An 18941-nucleotide genomic window follows, 5' to 3' on the forward strand; every position below is an offset into this window, starting at 1 on the left:
AATATATATTATAATAAAATATACATAATTTATATTAGAGATTGCACTGGAGTCTATTTTTATTATTTTACAAATTAAATTTTTTTTTAATGCAAATGTTCCATTTGTTTAGTTATATAGACTTTTATGAATTATATATGTTTACAAAAATGTAACACATCATACTCCATAGAATGATCCAAAAAATATAAGAAAAACACCATACCAACAGCCCCTAGATGTTACTTTTTGTTTATGTAATAACAGCTCTAATGCATAAAGAACCCTGAGAAAGATACTTTCTATTTTTCAATGTAAAATGCGGGATTCCATATTGAGGATATTAAATGATAGCGTAAAACCTAAATAAACAGAAAATGTAGGGTGCAAAATGATAAAAATTTGCAAATAGTTAAAATTACTAGACAAATCAAGTCCTAATTTAAACATACTGGGGCATTTTAGGTAATAATACTAAACTCGAAGGGCAGGAACGGGAAATTAAACGGGTGAGATATTTTTAGGGGAACTCCACTGGTGGGACATATCGGTCATATCAAACATTTTCAGGGGTCGCACCTCGCTTCACCCGAGATATATATATATATACGCCTTCTCAGCCTTTTACCCCATCCAGTTGCTGAGCTTTTCGGAAACCCCTCTTCTTATCTCTTCCGCTACTACCATTACTTGGAAAAGATCTCCTCGTTCTACGCAGTGCGATCGAGGTATCTCGTTTCCAAGATGTTATCGATTGTCTATTATAACAACTTTTCATCAAATTTTGTTTCATGACATTGCTGTGACGCTTCGATCGAAGTTTTTACGCTTTTGGATCGTTTCTGTTTGTTTGTGTAATTATGGGGGAATGATTCGATTCTTTCTACCAGAGATAGGTGACCGGGGTTTCATCCGAAATGGCCCGTTTGATAGTTCCGTGCAAAGGTTCGAGTTTGGTAACGACAGGATTTCTGGGAATGTTCTCATCATTTCATGTGATTATCTGAACCCATTTAGTTGGTTTTATGGAATTTCTTGTTGAATGGACATTTTTTTTTTAGTTTTGCGCTGGTTTTGCGAGGTGCTTTTTGGGATATTTATGCTACACTTGTCCTTAGGTAGCACATGTGATTGTTTGAAATCTGAGTTAATTTGAGGTCTGATGTTATCAGTATCTTCGCTGATTTGAAAGACTGCATGAATTAGATTATTTTCTTGTTGAATGTAGGCGCCTAGACTCACTTGTTATTGATATATTTGTAGTTTAAGTTGTTATATGTAGGAAAAAAAGTTTTTTTAATGTCCTTTTTGTTGCATTTCTTTTTGTATGTCAGAAGTAGTCTCAGAATAATTTGTGTAATATATGTACTTTGAGAAGAAATACTTCCTTAGTGTTTTTAAGTTGTAACTACCATGAAACTTCTGAAATGCAGATATTTTCTATTGCGTGCTTTTGTACTATCTGCATCTTGATTGCTAGATCCTCAAATTTGTTTGATTTTCTGCCTTCCTATGACATGTCCTTTTACTACTAATCCACGGTACTTATAGTTCTCTCTGTTACTGTTTGTAGTTTCATCATAGACGGCGAAGCTTGTCTATAGATTCGTCAATAAAGAATTACTCGACAAAGGATTACTCTAGCAATTCCTTGACCACAAGGAAGGAGGTTAAATTCTTTCTTTTTTTTTGTTGGCCATGGCATTCCTTTTCTCTTTGTATTGTAACTTGGCATATATCTTACTCAGTTTGAATGTAGGATATAAGAAGGACATCTCTGCTTCCCCCATCTTCGCATGTGAGTCTATTTGCATCTTTTTTATCACTTTCAATTGGCAATCTTCTAAAATTTCTCAACTTTTGGATCATTAATTGCAGATAAATGATGTTTCTTTAGAGGAGACTTAGGCTATTTTGCTTCACTTAGTGGCATTACTTGCTTTAGTATTTTATTATACACCTTTCATGGGAATCATGTTACTATTAGGAAGTGTACCTCACCTTTTAACATTTATTGGCTAATCTAGCTTAACTATGGTGATTTTTCTGTTGACCTCTTGATTTCATGCTATTATTCCAGAACGTTAAGTTTGTGCGCAAGAAGTTAATTTGTTCAGTTGCAACAACACCAGTACCTGCTCAAACTGAAGAGCCTGAAATGGATACTCCCAAGGAGATTTTCTTGAAGGACTACAAGAAGCCTGATTATTTCTTTGACACGGTATCTGAATATTCTTAGTTGCTGCCTCTCTTATCCTCTATTGATCTAAGAAGTGAAGTGATGGTTCTTTTTCTTTATTATGTTGCTGTATGACTGTTACGCATCTTCACCTGTATGCTACTTGAATCTTGAAGGATTACATGAAGCCTGATTATTTCTTTGACACAGTAGCTGGATATTCTTAGTTGATGCCTCTATTATCCTTGACTGATCTAAGAAGACAAGTGATGATCTTTTTATTTATTATGGTGCTGTATGACTGCTATGTGGGCAGCCTATTTTCGTTCTTGGATCTTGATTATTGATGTGGGTTTGTGTTCTTTCTTTATCCCAGATGGGGTTTCTAGCTCTTTATTATTTTTTCTGTATGTTGCTTTGATGGGTCCAAATTTTTGTGAAACATGAGAATATCAAGGCAACTATTTCACTTCAAGTTTTGCTTCGATAATACTCTTGGGGTTGCTCATCTTTCTTCTAGCTGAAACCTATATCAACAAAACTAAAAACAAGAATACTAAATCTATGTTGGAGGAGAGCTCTCCAAAAACCTGGGGAGACTTGATTTTTCTTGTATAAAGTTATATGGACCCTTTATGCCAGGCCACCATGTTGACATTAGCCACTAAGATGACTGGCCTTCCACCTTTTCTGTCAGGAGCATTTCTGTGAATCTGTCCTGCTACCTCATGAAGAAACATGGCAGAGAATCTAGATATACAGTAATTTGATAAGATTTGCCTGCCAATTTCTTTGGATCAACAAGATTGCCTTTAGGAGGTAGGCAAAAACTAGCAAAAGCTTGTGCACCAGCATTGGGACCTCAGAATGGGACAGGGCTCTGCCATCAACTTTTTCATGACATTTTTACTGAAATATTTTTAGGAAATGAGATCTATGCGTTTATTTGCCCTCATGCAAATTGTTGATGTTTCCACAAATACTTAAATTATTATAAGGACATGCTAGATACATCCTTGGAGAAAACACAATAAATCAAATGGTACTTTGATGCAAATTCTGTTTTTGCCTTGCCTTCTTGGTTTGGTCTGGCTTCTGATTTGGGTGATGTCATCCTAAACATGAATTCCATCGTACTTTAAGTTAGCATAGCACAGCTGATCAATAATTACAACTGCCTAACCACATTGATCAGCACAAGTGTATCTTGCCATTACCTTGAGTTTGGACTACATACTGGAGGTTTGGAACTATATCAAATTGTCTAATACTTTTCTTTATGTTCATCGTTGACTTACTGGTCCTTCTAATTTGTTATAACAATTCTAAGTCGGCTTAATTTTCTATTTGAATCTTAAATTTGTACAGGTGGATTTAGGATTCCAACTTGGTGAAGATAAAACCATAGTATCATCGAAAATATATGTTTTCCCCAGAGTTGAAGGTAAATATTGTTCTCTTTTCAGCGGTAGGATTTCTTTAGATCATTTGTCTTAATATCGCCAGGACTCTTGGGTTCACTAGCAGGTTCAAGTGATACTTATTGAACTGTTTTTATGTCTCTTCATTCTTGATAATCCAATGTCAAAAATTTTATGACAACTGAAGTCAATTCTAGAAAATGGTCTTATTATCTTTCTTCCTACCAGGTATTTCTTGTCCGCTTGTTCTTCATGGGCATGATCTTAAGCTGTTATCAATTAAAGTTGATGACAAGGAGCTGAAGGTGGTGGTTTTAAAACTGTTGTGCGATTCCTTTTTAGTCTTTACAAGTAAAAGATTTGCATTTTTTCTTGTAGTGCTATAAAAATTGAAAGTAATTGTAATTAGAACCAGTAGTTGACCTGCTATTTTGACCAGAGAGATGTTTACAAAATATATTTTAGGATAATTCATGATATTTGTATTGTACACCTATGAGTAAATCTTTGCCTTATCATTTACTCCGGCCACACGCTGGTTGCTGCACGCAGTGAATTGATTAATTTGATAGAATTCAACATTTTTGAACTAACATAAGGGGGCATTGTTATTTTGTATCATCATATGTACCTGGACATTATCAGCTAGGTAGTGTATTCTGCTTTCTAAATAAGGTCTCTCACTTTGTATGTGGAAGCAGTAAAATGATCATTTTTAATGTTAAGCCTATGATAATGAGTTCACCAGATTGCATAACAGACACTGCCATGTCTGGCATGATGAGTTCACTAAATTTGTCACGAAAGATGCTTTATTCTAGCTTTACATGAAGTAAATAATCAACTTGTTATCTGAAGTGTTCTTATTGTCTCCTTTTATTGTATGTAGAATGCAGAATATAAACAAGATTCACATCATTTGACTCTGTCATCTCCGCCCACTAGTGCATTTAAGCTGGAAATTGTCACAGAGATATATCCCCAAAACAATACTTCATTGGAGGTACAAATTATAATGTTATATTTCTTGGACTCAAAACTCTGAACTTGAATACTGATATTCTACTTCATTCATAGGGGCTTTACAAGTCCTCTGGCAATTTCTGTACCCAATGTGAGGCTGAAGGATTTCGGAAAATTACCTTTTATCAGGTAATGCTTGCTAATTGTAAAGCTACTATGTGAACATTAGTCATGCCATCAATATCTCTAGCTTATAGAAGGATATTGCATACCATCGAGCTCACTTTGCAGTTTGCATGTGATATTTATTTAGTTGGCTTGTTTTGGTTTACATCTGCTAGTGACTTGTGCAATAAAGCAGGAACTATACACCCAAGCGGAAGTGAATTTAATTGATTAACCATTTTCTCTGTCGGCATGAAATTATGAAGCTGATAAAATTATGGCAATTTCTTTTGACTTATCATTGCTTCGTCAGGATCGCCCTGATGTGATGGCAAGATATACTTGTCGAATTGAAGCTGATAAAACACTCTATCCAGTATTGTTGTCGAATGGGAATCTCATAGAGCAAGGGGATCTTGAGGTAAATTCAATATGAAGTATGAAATAAAGGTAACCTTCAAGTAACACAGTTTTACCTTGCAATAAACTGCCCTATAATCTGCAGGATGGAAAACACTATGCTCTCTGGGAAGACCCCTTCAAGAAACCTAGTTACTTGTTTGCATTAGTTGCCGGTCAATTAGAAAGCAGAGATGACGAATTTGTGACTTGTTCTGGCCGGAAAGTAATATTGAGAATCTGGACCCCTGCACAGGATGTACCAAAAACTGCTCATGCTATGTACTCTCTAAAGGCAGCTATGAAGTGGGACGAAGAAGTTAGTCTCTTTATTTTTCATGTTTGTACTTCTTCTATAGTTTACTGCCATTATTAGATTCTGATGCAACTTTCTGCCTTTCTATCATGTAACAGGTATTTGGTCTCGAATATGATCTTGATTTGTTCAACATTGTTGCTGTTCCTGATTTTAACATGTAAGATTTGCTATATTTACACTAGCATATTGTAAGCTTTATCATTCTAGGGGACAGAGATAATGTTATGTTGTGATACTTCTACTGATCCTGAAGATTATTAAAAACGTATAACATTAACATATTGTCAGTGCCATGTTACCCTTAGTTTGTATATAAAAAGAGTGCTTTTACTGAGAGTAGCTTGCTTAAAATACTTATTAATTCATTAATATATCAATCCTTAATTTTATTTAACTTAATTTTAATGTTGGAAGGTCGGTGGTGAAAGTTCACCAGTTTTGTATTATGCTCAACATAGGTTGAATTTACAGAGTTCCCATGTGATTAAATTGGTCTAGCTTATCACCAAGTTTCTTAGAAATAAGAGTATAATAATAAACATTTTGTGGGTTAATTAGCATTGGTATCCTCCTATTCATGTTCCTTGGTATAAGATTCAAATAGTTAGCTGCACAATATTTTATTGTTAGGAAGACGCAGATGGTTGAAACTTGGTATTTTATTGTTTTCAGGGGGGCCATGGAGAACAAAAGCCTGAATGTAAGAATTTCTGAAACTATCAACCTACTTCCATGTCTTACAATTTACTGAGGGCATTTAAAATACAACTCAACAGTTATTTAACTCAAAGCTTGTACTGGCATCCCCTGAAACTGCTTCAGATGGAGACTATGCTGCAATTCTGGGAGTGATTGGCCATGAGGTAGATTTTTCTGTAGACAAGAATCTTCGACTATGCAATATATTTTACTTCCCTATATTTCTGGATTGATGCTAATATGGTTCTTGACCTGGTTAATGTGCAGTATTTCCACAACTGGACGGGTAACAGGTATGGACAGTTAGTATTTTATGTATATAGTTATATACTATCCTTGTGGTCTCTCTTATCAGATCTATCTTTGGCTTGTGTCTGCTTATATGTGTGATTGCTCATTTTTCCCATTCTCATCATAGTTATGGATACTGTAAATCCAACTAAAATTCTTGTATATGTGGATAATATGTGAGCATAGACTTCCATAAGCCAATCTTGCTGTCTTTTACAGCATCCTGATTCAGGCCAACCTTCTTACTAGAGTAGGCTTTTCAATATAGTTGCCTGATTAATACCAAATGCATAACTAAAATGTTTTGAGTACCGATATTTTTGCAGAGTGACATGTCGTGATTGGTTCCAGCTAAGTCTAAAAGAAGGATTAACTGTCTTTAGAGATCAGGTTATGCTTTCTCTAGTATCTTGTTTGCACATTATACTATTCCTCTATGATTTTGTAGTGCTGTAGATGCCTGGTTTACTCTTCTGAGAAAAAAGAGTTTGGCAGGAGTTTTCGTCTGACATGGGAAGCCGTACAGTTAAGAGGATCGCTGATGTCTCAAGACTTCGAAATTACCAATTTCCACAGGTTCTATTCTCTTCTGTGTTATCCTCTATGTGCTCTGAAAATATCACAGCCTTGTGCATTGGGACTCTTTGTCCTGCCCCCAAATAGTTGGGCTAATGGTTTCTTCTTGATGGTGTTCTTTTACTTTCAGGATGCTGGTCCGATGGCACACCCTGTTCGGCCACATTCATACATTAAGGTAATCATTTGAATATCCTTTGGAAAGATTTAGCAATTCATTGATTTCTGCTGAAATCATGGGATTTGATGTGCTTTTTTTTATCCATTGGCAGATGGACAACTTCTATACTGGTTGGTGCCGCTCTTTGTTTAATGTCATAGAATTATATATGAAGCCTTTAATATCAGCACAAGATTTAATGACTTTTTCTTACTTTATTTTGTTTCTCTTGTCTTCAACACGAGAGTTCCTTTGATGAATCTTGTTTAATATCCTGTCTTGCTGCACTTACAGTGACGGTATGTCTTCTCTCCTCTTCCTTATCCAGCCATGTCGGTGTAGTACTTTGTTTGACATTTGTTTTTTTTATTATCTGAACTCATGATGGCTCATTTATTTCATGGCTGCGGTTGTATTCATTGCAGGTGTATGAGAAGGTTCGTCTGACTCATCTGTTACATCAGTTCCTTTCTATTTCATTGAACTAGAATTATATGTACAATAAAGTATGACAATGTCCTTTACATGTATATAGGGTGCTGAAGTTGTTAGAATGTACAAAACTTTGCTCGGGAGTTCAGGATTTCGAAAGGTACATACTTTTATTCCTAAAGACATTCATTGTATGATTGGTCGATATTTTTAGATCTACAAATTCTACCTCCTTTGGAATATCTAGTATAGAAACTAATAGATATGTTCTTACAAAATTTCACATTGATACCATACTAACCATGCTGTTCTAATGTAAAGTACAATTAAATGCATATCAAATCCAATGTTGATTTATTTTGCACAAAGAATTCTTTGTTATCTGATTCTTGGCCGTTGACTTTATATGATACTTCAGGGAATGGATCTTTATTTTAAAAGACATGATGGACAAGCCGTGACCTGCGAAGACTTTTTTGCTGCTATGCGTGATGCAAATGATGCGGACTTTGCGAACTTTCTATTATGGTAGTAGCGACCTTTCCTTTTTCATTTTCTTTTCCAACTTGCGACAAATTTGTTCTTATTGGGAAAGATGTACACAACAGGTATTCTCAAGCTGGGACGCCTAGCGTTAAAGTTACTTCTTCTTATGATCCTGATGCACGAACATTTTGTTTGAAGTTCAGGTATTCATTAATCTCTTGGTCACTTCTCTGCATCCACAGCCCATTCTTCTTGTCTGTTTCTGCGAATAATTTTTCCAATTCACAAGGTATTTTTTTATAGGCACAATTGTAACCATTTTTATGACTATAATGATACGGGCATCTTGAGTTTTCCTGCTTTCTGCTCGTCTTATGCTTTATCTGCTTATTTCTCAACAACTTGATTTTTGTTGATATATTTTCTAATTTCCACTTGCATGTCTCAATTCATGTGAGTTAATTTCCATTCCTCTGGCACATAGCGTCTTTCACATTGTTCTATTATTCTATATCACATGTCAGAGATATGAAAGCCACTTCAGTGGCTTAAATATTATTGGCCATCTTGTTTTAATTGCCTGACTTTACCAGTCAAGATGTGCCTCAAACTCCTGGGCAACAAGTGAAAGAACCAATGTTCATACCAGTTGCTGTTGGGCTCCTTGACTCTACTGGAAAAGACATGCCCCTCACTTCTGTTTACAATGATGGAATGCTGCAGACAGTCAAACGTGGAAATCAACCTGTCTTCACAACAGTGCTTCAAGTTAAAAAGGTCAGGAATTTATAATGGATTAGGGAGTTCTGCTTCTTAACTTTTTTCTACCTTAGATTGCAAAAATGCTCCTCTACATGGTGTACCTTCTGTGGACATCCTTTGAAATATTGGCACAGTTTATAAATATCACTTTACTAAAACTATCCAAACTGCGCTCCTGGTCTGGAGCCAACATCTATGCTGTAGAGCGTGCAACATTGTGCATTTGAAAATACTCAAATAGTGATATGAAGATTCAGCTTTATTTTTTTTTTTACATTTGATCTGTTTTTCTTTGTCATGTGGTTGACCTTTCTACTGGTTGAGCAGTGTTGCACGTAGTGATCTTAATATTATTTTTTTTTTTAACATTTGATCTATTTTTCTTTGTCATTTGGTTTACCATTTTACTAGTTGAGTATTCCCCTTTTACAACTTCAGGTAACTTTTGTTAAGAAGAATTGACTCATCGGAGATTCAATTTATACTTTTTAGGAAAAACACCTATAATATTATAACTTCTATGCATCAGCATCAAGATGAGAGTTTGCTGCTTCTTACCAACTGGACATATTATGTTGGATGCTTAGATAGTAAGGTTTAGTTTCTCTGGTGCTATATGATGTGAACTCGTTGGTGCTGAGTGATACTTACCAACTTTTACAGTATGTGTTGATGAGGGGTAACAAGCTAAATAAGGTTTAAAGCTCAATAAGAAGATAATTTTCAATTATTCTCGTAACGTAAAAGATACTACTGGAGCCTACCAATCCACTTGTTCTCTTCTGACTAAAATTGAGGCAGCAGCTTAAGAGATACCAATACTTTGCTCTTTAAGTTTGTGGAACTTGCCTATTTGTTATGCAGAAGGAAGAAGAGTTTGTGTTTTCTGATGTACCAGAGCGGCCAATTCCGTCAATCTTGAGGGGTTATAGTGCTCCTATTCATCTTGATTCTGATCTGACGGACAGTGATCTGTTTTTCTTACTTGCACATGATTCTGATGAGTTCAACAGGTGGGACTGATTATATCTTTTCCTTAATACAATAAATTATTTTATTTTAAAATTTTAATGAAATTTCTTTGTATAAATGTTCTTTAGATGGGAGGCTGGTCAAGTATTGGCACGGAAACTGATGCTCAGTCTCGTAGCTGACTTTCAGCAAGATAAACCATTGGTTCTGAATCCAAATTTTGTTGAGGGGCTCAGAAGCATCCTTTGCAATTCAAGCTTAGATAAAGTAATATTAATTCTTTGTTGTAAGCTTCATACCTCCAAATCAAGTTTGCTGATGTGGCTAAATTATTTGGTATCTTTAGGAATTTATTGCAAAGGCAATTACTTTGCCTGGTGAAGGGGAGATCATGGACATGATGGTTGTTGCAGATCCTGATTCGGTGCATGCTGTTCGTACCTTCATTAAAAAGCAGCTTGCCCTCCAACTTAAAAAAGAATTCCTTGCTGCTGTAAGTCTTTTTGCTGATTTCTGCTTTCATTGTTCCTTATTTTTCCTTTCTTTTGGATTAGTGATAAGAACTTTTGGTTTGCATGTATCTGTAGTCAGTCATCTTATTAATTACGTTAGTGGTAGTTAGATGTAGTCTGCATCTGTAATTCTCTGGATCGTACAAAAGCATGATGTTTATAGTGATACCATTTCTAAATAAGAGTTACTAACCTGACCGTTTGTGAATCACACTCCATATGCGCTAATCCCTAGTTCATTATATGTGATCCATTGATCAGTGAATCTCATACTATGACTATTCCCAACTTCAATAAATGCCTGCCAGTTGCAACTGACTTCAGTCCTGACTTCTAAGTCTATAATAAAATGTCTGACAAATATCTTGAACACCTTAATAGTTTATTCTTTAAGTGCTCTCTTCTCTAACGAATACATTACACTTGCGCCACTTTGTCATTATTTTTCATAGGAGGATTTTGTGAGAACACAGGAGGATTCAATAATGAGCTTAAGTAAAATTGCAGATGATTACCTTTGATGGAAACAATACTGACCTTTTGTTCTTTCATGTGCATCGATCAGTAGTCATTCTTTGTGTTTTGAGGTTTATTGCCTAATTCATCTTTATAGGAGTGATGATTATATTTCTCTCCCCTTTCTAAATTTGACTTGAATTGTTGTTACTCGTAGGTTACAAGTAATAGAAGTTCTGAATCATATGTGTTCAACCATCCTAATATGGCTCGTCGGGCTCTGAAAAATACCTGTCTAGGTATGTTATTTCATTGTATATTCAAGGATGGGAATGGAATAGTTTAGACCTAATATATTTTATCCATTATTACATACAGTCTATCTTTCATCACTCGACGAACCAGAGCTTACTGAACTTGCTTTGCATGAGTACAAGTCTGCTACCAACATGACTGAGCAGTTTGCTGCTCTAGCAGCCTTAGCCCAAAATCCAGGTCAAGTCCGCGATGATGTTCTCTCTGATTTCTATGAGAAGTGGCAGCATGACTTCTTGGTAAGAATACTGCTTGTATATTGAATGACATTTCTCTCCGCAAAGATTTTGTCTCATTTTAAATTTCTGTCCTGTTTTTATAGGTTGTGAACAAATGGTTTGCTCTTCAAGCTATGTCAGACATTCCTGGGAATGTCGCTAATGTCCAGAAGCTGTTGACTCACCCTGCCTTTGACTTGCGCAATCCAAACAAGGTAAGATATGCCCATTACAATAGACATTGTTGGGCCATATAGGCAGTTTGATTGGACCAACATTACCACTTTTGCTTGTGATTCAGGTGTACTCACTCATTGGAGGATTTTGTGGATCATCTGTCAACTTCCATGCAAAAGATGGATCGGGCTACAAGATTTTGGGTGACATTGTGATGCAACTGGACAAACTAAACCCTCAGGTTTGTTTAGGAGTACAGAACTCAGAAGTGCCAAAATGGGTCTTAGTATATTATCCTGCTACCTTTGTTCTTGGAGAAGTCCTTTACCTTGCTATTCAATAACCTCTTACTACCTTGTGCCTCTTTCCTATTGGAATTGATTCCAGGTGGCCTCTCGCATGGTGTCAGCCTTCTCAAGATGGCGGCGCTTTGATGAGACAAGACAAAATCTTGCTAAGGTGATTTGTTATTCTGAAGATAAATATGCTTCAGCAGCTCAGCCTCTTATGTTATGCCATTTTCTGCTAACGTCAGTGATTTCCTTGCCTGCGCCAAAAATCATTAGGAAAGTTAATATAGCTTCAATCTAAATATTGAGATGAAATAAAGTACGGAGACCTGGATCAATGTTCTCCCAGGAGGAAATTAATTTTGGGCATGTGCGCATGTTTTAAAGTGTTGTGATAATTAACTCTAGTTTAACTCTACATCATCTTGTTTTACAGGCGCAGCTCGAGATGATAATCTCGGCAAACGGGCTATCTGAGAATGTTTATGAGATCGCCTCTAAAAGCTTGGCAGCATAAAAGGTCTTCGGGAAATGCAACTTGTGATGGCACTGTTACTATCTTTATACAGTTATAGCAATGTGATATGCAAGCTTAGCATGTAAGTTAACGTACATTCCCACAGAAACTTTGCGGCAAGAACAAAGAATGATATATTGGTATGTGACTTTATCTTGTTTATAGCGGACAATCCATAGTCCGATTATGTGTTGCACCTCTACTTAAATTGCTGTTTATTATTATTTTTTCCAAAGAAACAGTGGGAACCATAAATCATAAGTATAAACATTTTATCATAGCCACTCAGACACCTCAATTGAAATTGTGAGAACTAATTATAAAGTTGGATTTGTCCTGCGCCAATGAAATGATCAGGTGCTCTATCCAAATAAATGGTTCTCAGGTTACCATTGCAGCTCAATGTCGAGTTTTATTAGCCCTTGATAGAGGTTTTAATTGGCGCAGGGTTGATTGGTCTACTTAAAAAAAGTAATAGATGGAATGGAAAAGAACAGTATTGAAATAAGTGATTATATATATTTGCTATACTAGAATATGATTTTTTCTTTTTAATTCTGTAAGTGAGGGTGAGGTTCAATTATCTAATCTATTTGTGTATAAAGAGTTGTCTATTAAAAAAAGTTCTAATTACCAGAAAGTCGATATTTTCGCTGCAGTTGAGGGCCCATATGAATGTTATATTTTAAGTTGTCAGAGCCCATCTATTCCATACATACACGCTTTATCCATTTAGCGGATTCATTTACGTCACCAACAATCAGCGGTCAGCATTCTCATCTCTTACCGAATCCTCTGTGAACGTTGACTCGGTCAACAAGCGCCTGCTGGGCGATCCCACTTCTTCTCTCCTATTCTGCCCTCAGTTCTGCTGAGAAATTGCGCAATTACCATCCCAATGTTGACCGGTCGAATTGGGTAAACTCTCTCTCACGAAGCCTATACCAAGTAACTATAATAAATTCGATTCTCTTGTCGATGTAAATTTCCATAGAACTCCTTCATTTCGATTCCTATTATTCTGCAGCCCATAGTCTTCTCTCATCTAAGCTTACTACATTGATTACATTAAACTACCAAACCAAGTATATGTACTTAAACTACTCATTAATAAGCATCAATTATTTGTTCGAAATTTTGAAACATTTCGGCGACCAATTCAGTTTCTACACCCAACCCCCACCAGTATTATCTGTTGGTCTTCACGCCTCCCCACTAGAATCCTTCCCCAGTATGTTAATCTATCACCAATTACTGATGGCATTTTCGTTATTATCTCTAACTCCAGCGTCTAATCCAAATAATCCGAACAACATTTAAATTACCACCGTCCTCCTTTCCTCTTCTACTCTTCTCCCAGTTCTCCGTGAGAGAGAGAGAGAGAGAGAGATGGGTTCACGCTATGAGGTGGAGATCACGATTGGCTCGGCGCGCGACCTCAAGAACGTGAACTGGCGCCATGGCGATCTCAAGCCGTACGCCGTGGCGTGGGTCGATGGCGGCGCCAAGTGCTCGACCAAGGCCGATCTCGACAACGACGTCAGCCCCGTCTGGGACGAGAAGCTCTCCATCCCCCTCCCCCCCGATCGCCGTCTCGAGGAAGCGGTACTCTACGTCGACGTTGTCCATGCCAAAGCCGCCGAGGGAGTCAAGCCGCTCGTCGGCTCGGCGCGGATCCCGATCCGCGAGGTCCTCGACGACGTGGGCGTTGGCGCCAAGTCAGCGCGGAGCCTCAAGCTGAAACGTCCCTCGGGGAGGCCCCAGGGAAAGCTCGAGGTCAAGATCACGATCAAGGAGCCGGCGAGGTACTACGATCGCTATGCGCCGCCGCAGCCCTACGCCCAATCCGCTCCGGATCGCCGCGGTGAGGGCTCCTACGGCGGTTACGGCTACGGCTACGGTGAGCCGGCGCCGGCGCGGGCCGGGTACCCCTACGCTCCTTCCGCACCATCGCCGGCGGGGGCCGGGTACCCCTACGCTCCTTCCGCACCATCGCCGGCGGGGGCCGGGTACCCCTACGCTCCTTCCGCACCATCGCCGGCGGGGGCCGGGTACCCCTACGCCCCTCCCGCGCCGGCGGGCTACCAGTACGGGGCCTCCCCGTACGGGCAGGCGCCAGGGTACGGATCTGCGCCGTACGGACAGACATCGGGGTACGGATCTGCGCCGACGAAGGAGAAGAAATCGAAGTTTGGGATGGGGACGGGGCTGGCGGTGGGGGCGGCGGCGGGGGTTTTGGGAGGGCTGGCGCTAGCGGAGGGGGTTGATTACGTGGAGGATAAGATCGCGGACGATGCGGCGGAGAAGGTGGAGGACAATCTCGGATACGACGACGGAGGATTCGGCGACTACGGAGGTGATGACTTCTGAGAGATTCGAAATGGAGGAAATAATAAACTTGTCATCTTATGGAGCCTGGACATTGGAAATTGGTTGTTTAATTAAGAGAGTATTATTGAATGCTTTGCTAATTTGGGATTCCTCTTTCTTTTTCACCAAGGATAAGGTTTGGTTGAATGAGGTAGGAGTTATTGTCATATGACATGGATACCTCCTGTCTATAAGAACTATGGAAGTGCTTGTGACTTTCGACAAAGAATAATCCTCAAGTTTGTGTATTGCTTTCGGATGCCAAGATAGCATCACTTTCATCATAAAGCATAGCATTTCCTTTTTTATGTATATATATATATATATAAATATAATTATCTATCGGTATATATCATTTTAAATTTACTATTCTTTTTTGTATACATTCAAATAAGACAATCTAAGATGTCCTAATCTACGTTAGGTTTAGAAGCAACCTCAAAACCTTCAAAAGTAAGAGTCTGAAATAGTTCGACCATTATAGTCCAGTAATTGAGTATAAGAGTCAAAAGCTCAAATTTTCTATAAACATAATTGATTAATTTACAGGCTCGCGATCTATTTGAGAAAAATAACAAGCTAAAATGAGGGTAAAAGTAGGAATCGCTTGGACATCGGACCGAGCCCAATAAGTACGGCCCATTTCTGTAAACGCTTTCGACCGTCGACAGCCGGTAACCTTACCGGGGAAATACCGGTCGAGTCAGTTACGGTACATTTGCTATAATAAAACGCCACCTCGATATCTCCATTGCTTTGTTCGCACGATTTCTTCGCTTCGCGAGCTCTCGAGGAAACGAACTCGAGGGTTTCTGTCCCTTCTCATCTTTCGCTTGCGAGATCGAGTCTCTTAGGTAATCTTCTGAACTTTAAGATTTGTTAAATTGGATGTTTGATGGATCTGCAGTTTCGTTTTTTAAGTTTATTCTCCTGGATTTTGGTCCTCTTAGGGTTTTATTCTCATGATATACGATTTGGTCTATCGTAACTTAGTGCTGGGATGCGTCTTTGAATCGGCCCATCTGGCGATTTGGGTGCTTTTAGGATGTCTAAAGTGATTCATTTCTGATCTGGTAGTAATCTTGCTGGTCTACTTTAGTAGAAGAATTTCTCTGTTTTGAGGAGATCCAATTTTCTGCAGGATTAGATTTAGTTGTTTGTTTATTGCATCGATTATTGTGATCAAAGTTTAATTCCCTCCATTATCTGTGTATGTACCTGTCCTTATGGATGAAGCTAGTGAAACGAGTGGATTTGACCTTTTGGACTTCATTTTGGAGTTTAAATACCTGTGCTTTACTTATGATACATCTTAATAGCTAATATGTTTCAATTTTAAGCTTATTTCCCGAGATGCAATATTTGGATGTACACATGTTTCCTCTAATGCTCGCTTTGTATATTTTCCATGCTAGTTTGCTGGACTTCTTTCTGTATTGGGGTGTTCTTTAGATTTTTAGTTTGTGAAGTAATTTATGTCTTTTAATTTGCTTCTCTCTGCCCTTACCAGGCAAGAAGCATGCCGACCTAATATTTACTAAAAGATCTAATTTGTTTTTAAAATCTGGGCCTAGTTCATCCTTAAATGTTTATTTGATAGAATATAGATTATCTGTTTTTAAGAAACAAAACACAGTGCTTGTGTCAAAAGAAATTAGTTGTATTTATTTTTGCTAAGTGAGTTGGGCGGGAGAAAAAAAGTACTTATTTTTTTTCCTTGTGTTTCTCAAGTGTTATCTTTGATATGCCTGATCATTGTCTCAGAGGATAGGTTCTGAAAGATGACTGACAATGAGAAAGAAGCTGAGGAGATCTCTCCCCGAGGAAATGACTGGGAGGTTGTGTCTCTCACTGCATCCACATATGCTGCTTCTCCTGGCCCCAAAAGATTTGAGCAATCAGATGAGAATAAGGATTCTGAGAATGTTGCAAAAGGACATGAATCTTCTGATGCAATGTTCATGTCCGGTCACTTCCTATTACCGACTGATGAACACACGAACCTTCTAGTAGAAACTGACTGCAAGAAGGTCCAGAATGAGGTCTGTAAACAAGATGTCCTCTCTGCTGAAATGGGAGTTTATGAAGCAGAGAAAACCTGTGAAGAAAGTTATAAGAGTAAATCTGACGATGAATTACATGGGATTCAGTTTTTTGACAAGGAAAAGAGCCTCTCCATTGGTGAGATGGAGTTTGGAGATGGCAAAACTTTGCAAGGATTGAACTTGGTTGGGGAAGAACAAGTCATGCTCGTCTCTTCTGGATTTGATTCTTTTCATGTTGAATCAGAGATAAGCAGGTCAGTTCATGCTAGTGAGAGTGTTGGTGTTGTTGAACCCATTAATCCTTGTTATGCAAGTCCAGATTCTCCTGTGGATTCTACTGATGCTTTTGTTCCGAAGGAAGATGATGGAAATGAGAGCTCTGGCCTTCCCTGTGAAGCTTGGTGGAAGAGGCAGGCTGTAATTTTTTATAATAATGCAAAAGAAGCAAACACATTCTGGTCAGTCTTTGTGGCTGCTGCTTTAGTGGGTATTGTAGTTTTGGGGAAACGATGGCAAAGAGAAAAGTTGCACCTTCAGCAAATTAAACTGCAGTTTGACATCAACAATGAGGTATATTGAGCTCTATTAAGAATTATCTAGAGTATTAATTCCAAGGTGTCATTCATATCCTTTTGTCAGTGGACTGTTATTTGATTGCTTTTCTTTGTACTATAAATTAAATTGATATGTATAATGCTTTCTCAGTATATCCACCTGACGTTCAATAGCTTTCCAGCTAGAATGACAATTGATTATAATGTGCGACACAAAGGTGCCTCTAGGTTGGATGATGCTCCAAGGCGCACATGTAATGCCTAGCCTAGGTCAAAGGCACAACCAATGATGATTATACTCCTAAGTGTCTTTTGCTCAGGCTTTAAGTTAACCTTGCCCATTTTCTTTGGATGTGTTGGAGATACAAATGCATTATTATTGTCGTGAGGAATGCACATTAGGACCCTGGGATCTAGAGATAGAAATTGCCGTCCAATTGAACCTGAATTTGCGCCTGACTCCTGTCAGTTCCCCTTGTAGCTTCTAACTGTTGGCTTCATAATAGCTGTAGTTCTAGGGGTAGAGTCTTCTTTTGATTGAATGGTTGATAATTTTCTTTAGGTATACTATCTAAGGTAGGTTACTCCCATTTTTATTGTTGGCTGATTTTTCTGTTTCTTTGATTTTGTCACTGTACTTCTTGGATTTCTAACATGGGATACCAAAATTTTCAGGCAATAGAATCCTGCAAGAGATATTGCACTGTTAGTTCTTGACATTTTGATGGCAATAGAATATATAATCCTAGTTTCTTTCCTGTGATCAACAAACACTTCATGTGTCACTCTGTTTGGTATCTCTTTCTAGTGGCAGTTACACTGGTATCTTCTAATTTTGCAGCATATATTCTTTTCACCAGGTGAGAAGTATTGTTTAAAGAAACAAACTCTTTAGTTTTTTTTTTCTTGAAGTAGCATTTTCAGTGACTTGAACTTGCCATATGATAGCTTTGGTGCCAACTGTTGTACATCAAAACTATGTGACCTTTGCCAGCATGAGAATTTGGGCAATAGATGGCAGCTATAATGGGTTACCCTAAATTTCTCCACATATCTGTATATAGATGCAGCAGGATTTAGGACATATTACATTAGTGTTCCTTTGGTCGTACAATTTTCTTTCAATGCATGACTAATGTTATTACTGCAATCAATTACTCGCATCACTGGCATTCATTTGCTGACACAATTCCGTTATGCTGACAGAAGGTGAGCTTTATGATGGGACCATTTAACCGGTTTAAAAGCATTTTGATTGCTGGGAACCAGCGGACTCCCTTGATCCGTGGAGATGCAGCATTTGGCCAATAAGGTGTCTGTTGCTGATGATGATGTTGACGAAAAATTTCAAGTGAAAGCAGGGAAAGAGAAATTTCTGCAGGGCTGTGAAGGGCTTGCCAATTGTATCTATTTCATGCTTGGTGGATTATGAAAACTGCTATAGTTTGTTGACTTTAATTACAAGATATTGTTATGTTTTCACATGATGTTGTGAGCTCAGGTATTGTAAATATCGACTCTGACCTTGTCATTATCATATGTAAATATCTTTTAAATAATTATTCCAATTACTGTCTAAATCATAAATTACCAAGGGCCTCGTGAATTTAGCTGATGATACTTATATGGTTGCCCCAGCTGATGATTTTTATATGGTTGCCCCAGCTGAGAATTGCTGATGGTT

The 18941-nt window shown here is 38.0% G+C and overlaps 3 protein-coding genes across 3 annotated transcripts; all 3 read left to right on the forward strand.

The window, feature by feature from the left end:
• Positions 1 to 605: 605 nt before the first annotated feature.
• Positions 606 to 12496, forward strand: LOC140801403 (puromycin-sensitive aminopeptidase). The gene is made up of 34 exons (XM_073156507.1): positions 606 to 707; positions 870 to 974; positions 1553 to 1648; positions 1739 to 1777; positions 2060 to 2200; positions 3527 to 3602; positions 3808 to 3884; positions 4469 to 4582; positions 4657 to 4731; positions 5021 to 5128; positions 5213 to 5425; positions 5521 to 5582; positions 6098 to 6125; positions 6202 to 6288; positions 6392 to 6417; positions 6742 to 6805; positions 6911 to 6991; positions 7122 to 7169; positions 7264 to 7298; positions 7340 to 7417; positions 7552 to 7588; positions 7687 to 7743; positions 8002 to 8111; positions 8192 to 8272; positions 8663 to 8846; positions 9696 to 9844; positions 9932 to 10070; positions 10150 to 10296; positions 10989 to 11070; positions 11150 to 11325; positions 11409 to 11519; positions 11606 to 11722; positions 11869 to 11940; positions 12208 to 12496. The coding sequence occupies exons 2-34, from the start codon at positions 897 to 899 to the stop codon at positions 12286 to 12288; spliced, it is 3069 nt and encodes a 1022-aa protein (XP_073012608.1). The 5' UTR covers positions 606 to 707; positions 870 to 896; the 3' UTR covers positions 12289 to 12496.
• Positions 12497 to 13383: 887 nt separating this feature from the next.
• Positions 13384 to 14966, forward strand: LOC140801402 (uncharacterized). The gene has a single exon (XM_073156506.1). It carries the CDS (start codon positions 13678 to 13680, stop codon positions 14656 to 14658), a length of 981 nt encoding a protein of 326 aa, XP_073012607.1. The 5' UTR covers positions 13384 to 13677; the 3' UTR covers positions 14659 to 14966.
• Positions 14967 to 15398: 432 nt separating this feature from the next.
• LOC140800882 (ATG8-interacting protein 1-like) lies at positions 15399 to 18844 on the forward strand. The gene is made up of 3 exons (XM_073155788.1): positions 15399 to 15512; positions 16423 to 17273; positions 18464 to 18844. The coding sequence occupies exons 2-3, from the start codon at positions 16440 to 16442 to the stop codon at positions 18566 to 18568; spliced, it is 939 nt and encodes a 312-aa protein (XP_073011889.1). The 5' UTR covers positions 15399 to 15512; positions 16423 to 16439; the 3' UTR covers positions 18569 to 18844.
• Positions 18845 to 18941: the final 97 nt, after the last annotated feature.

This window comes from Typha latifolia, chromosome 14, assembly GCF_019914945.1.
Source record: "Typha latifolia isolate L0001 chromosome 14, TyphaL0001v2, whole genome shotgun sequence".
In the NCBI taxonomy this organism is placed as follows: domain Eukaryota; kingdom Viridiplantae; phylum Streptophyta; class Magnoliopsida; order Poales; family Typhaceae; genus Typha; species Typha latifolia.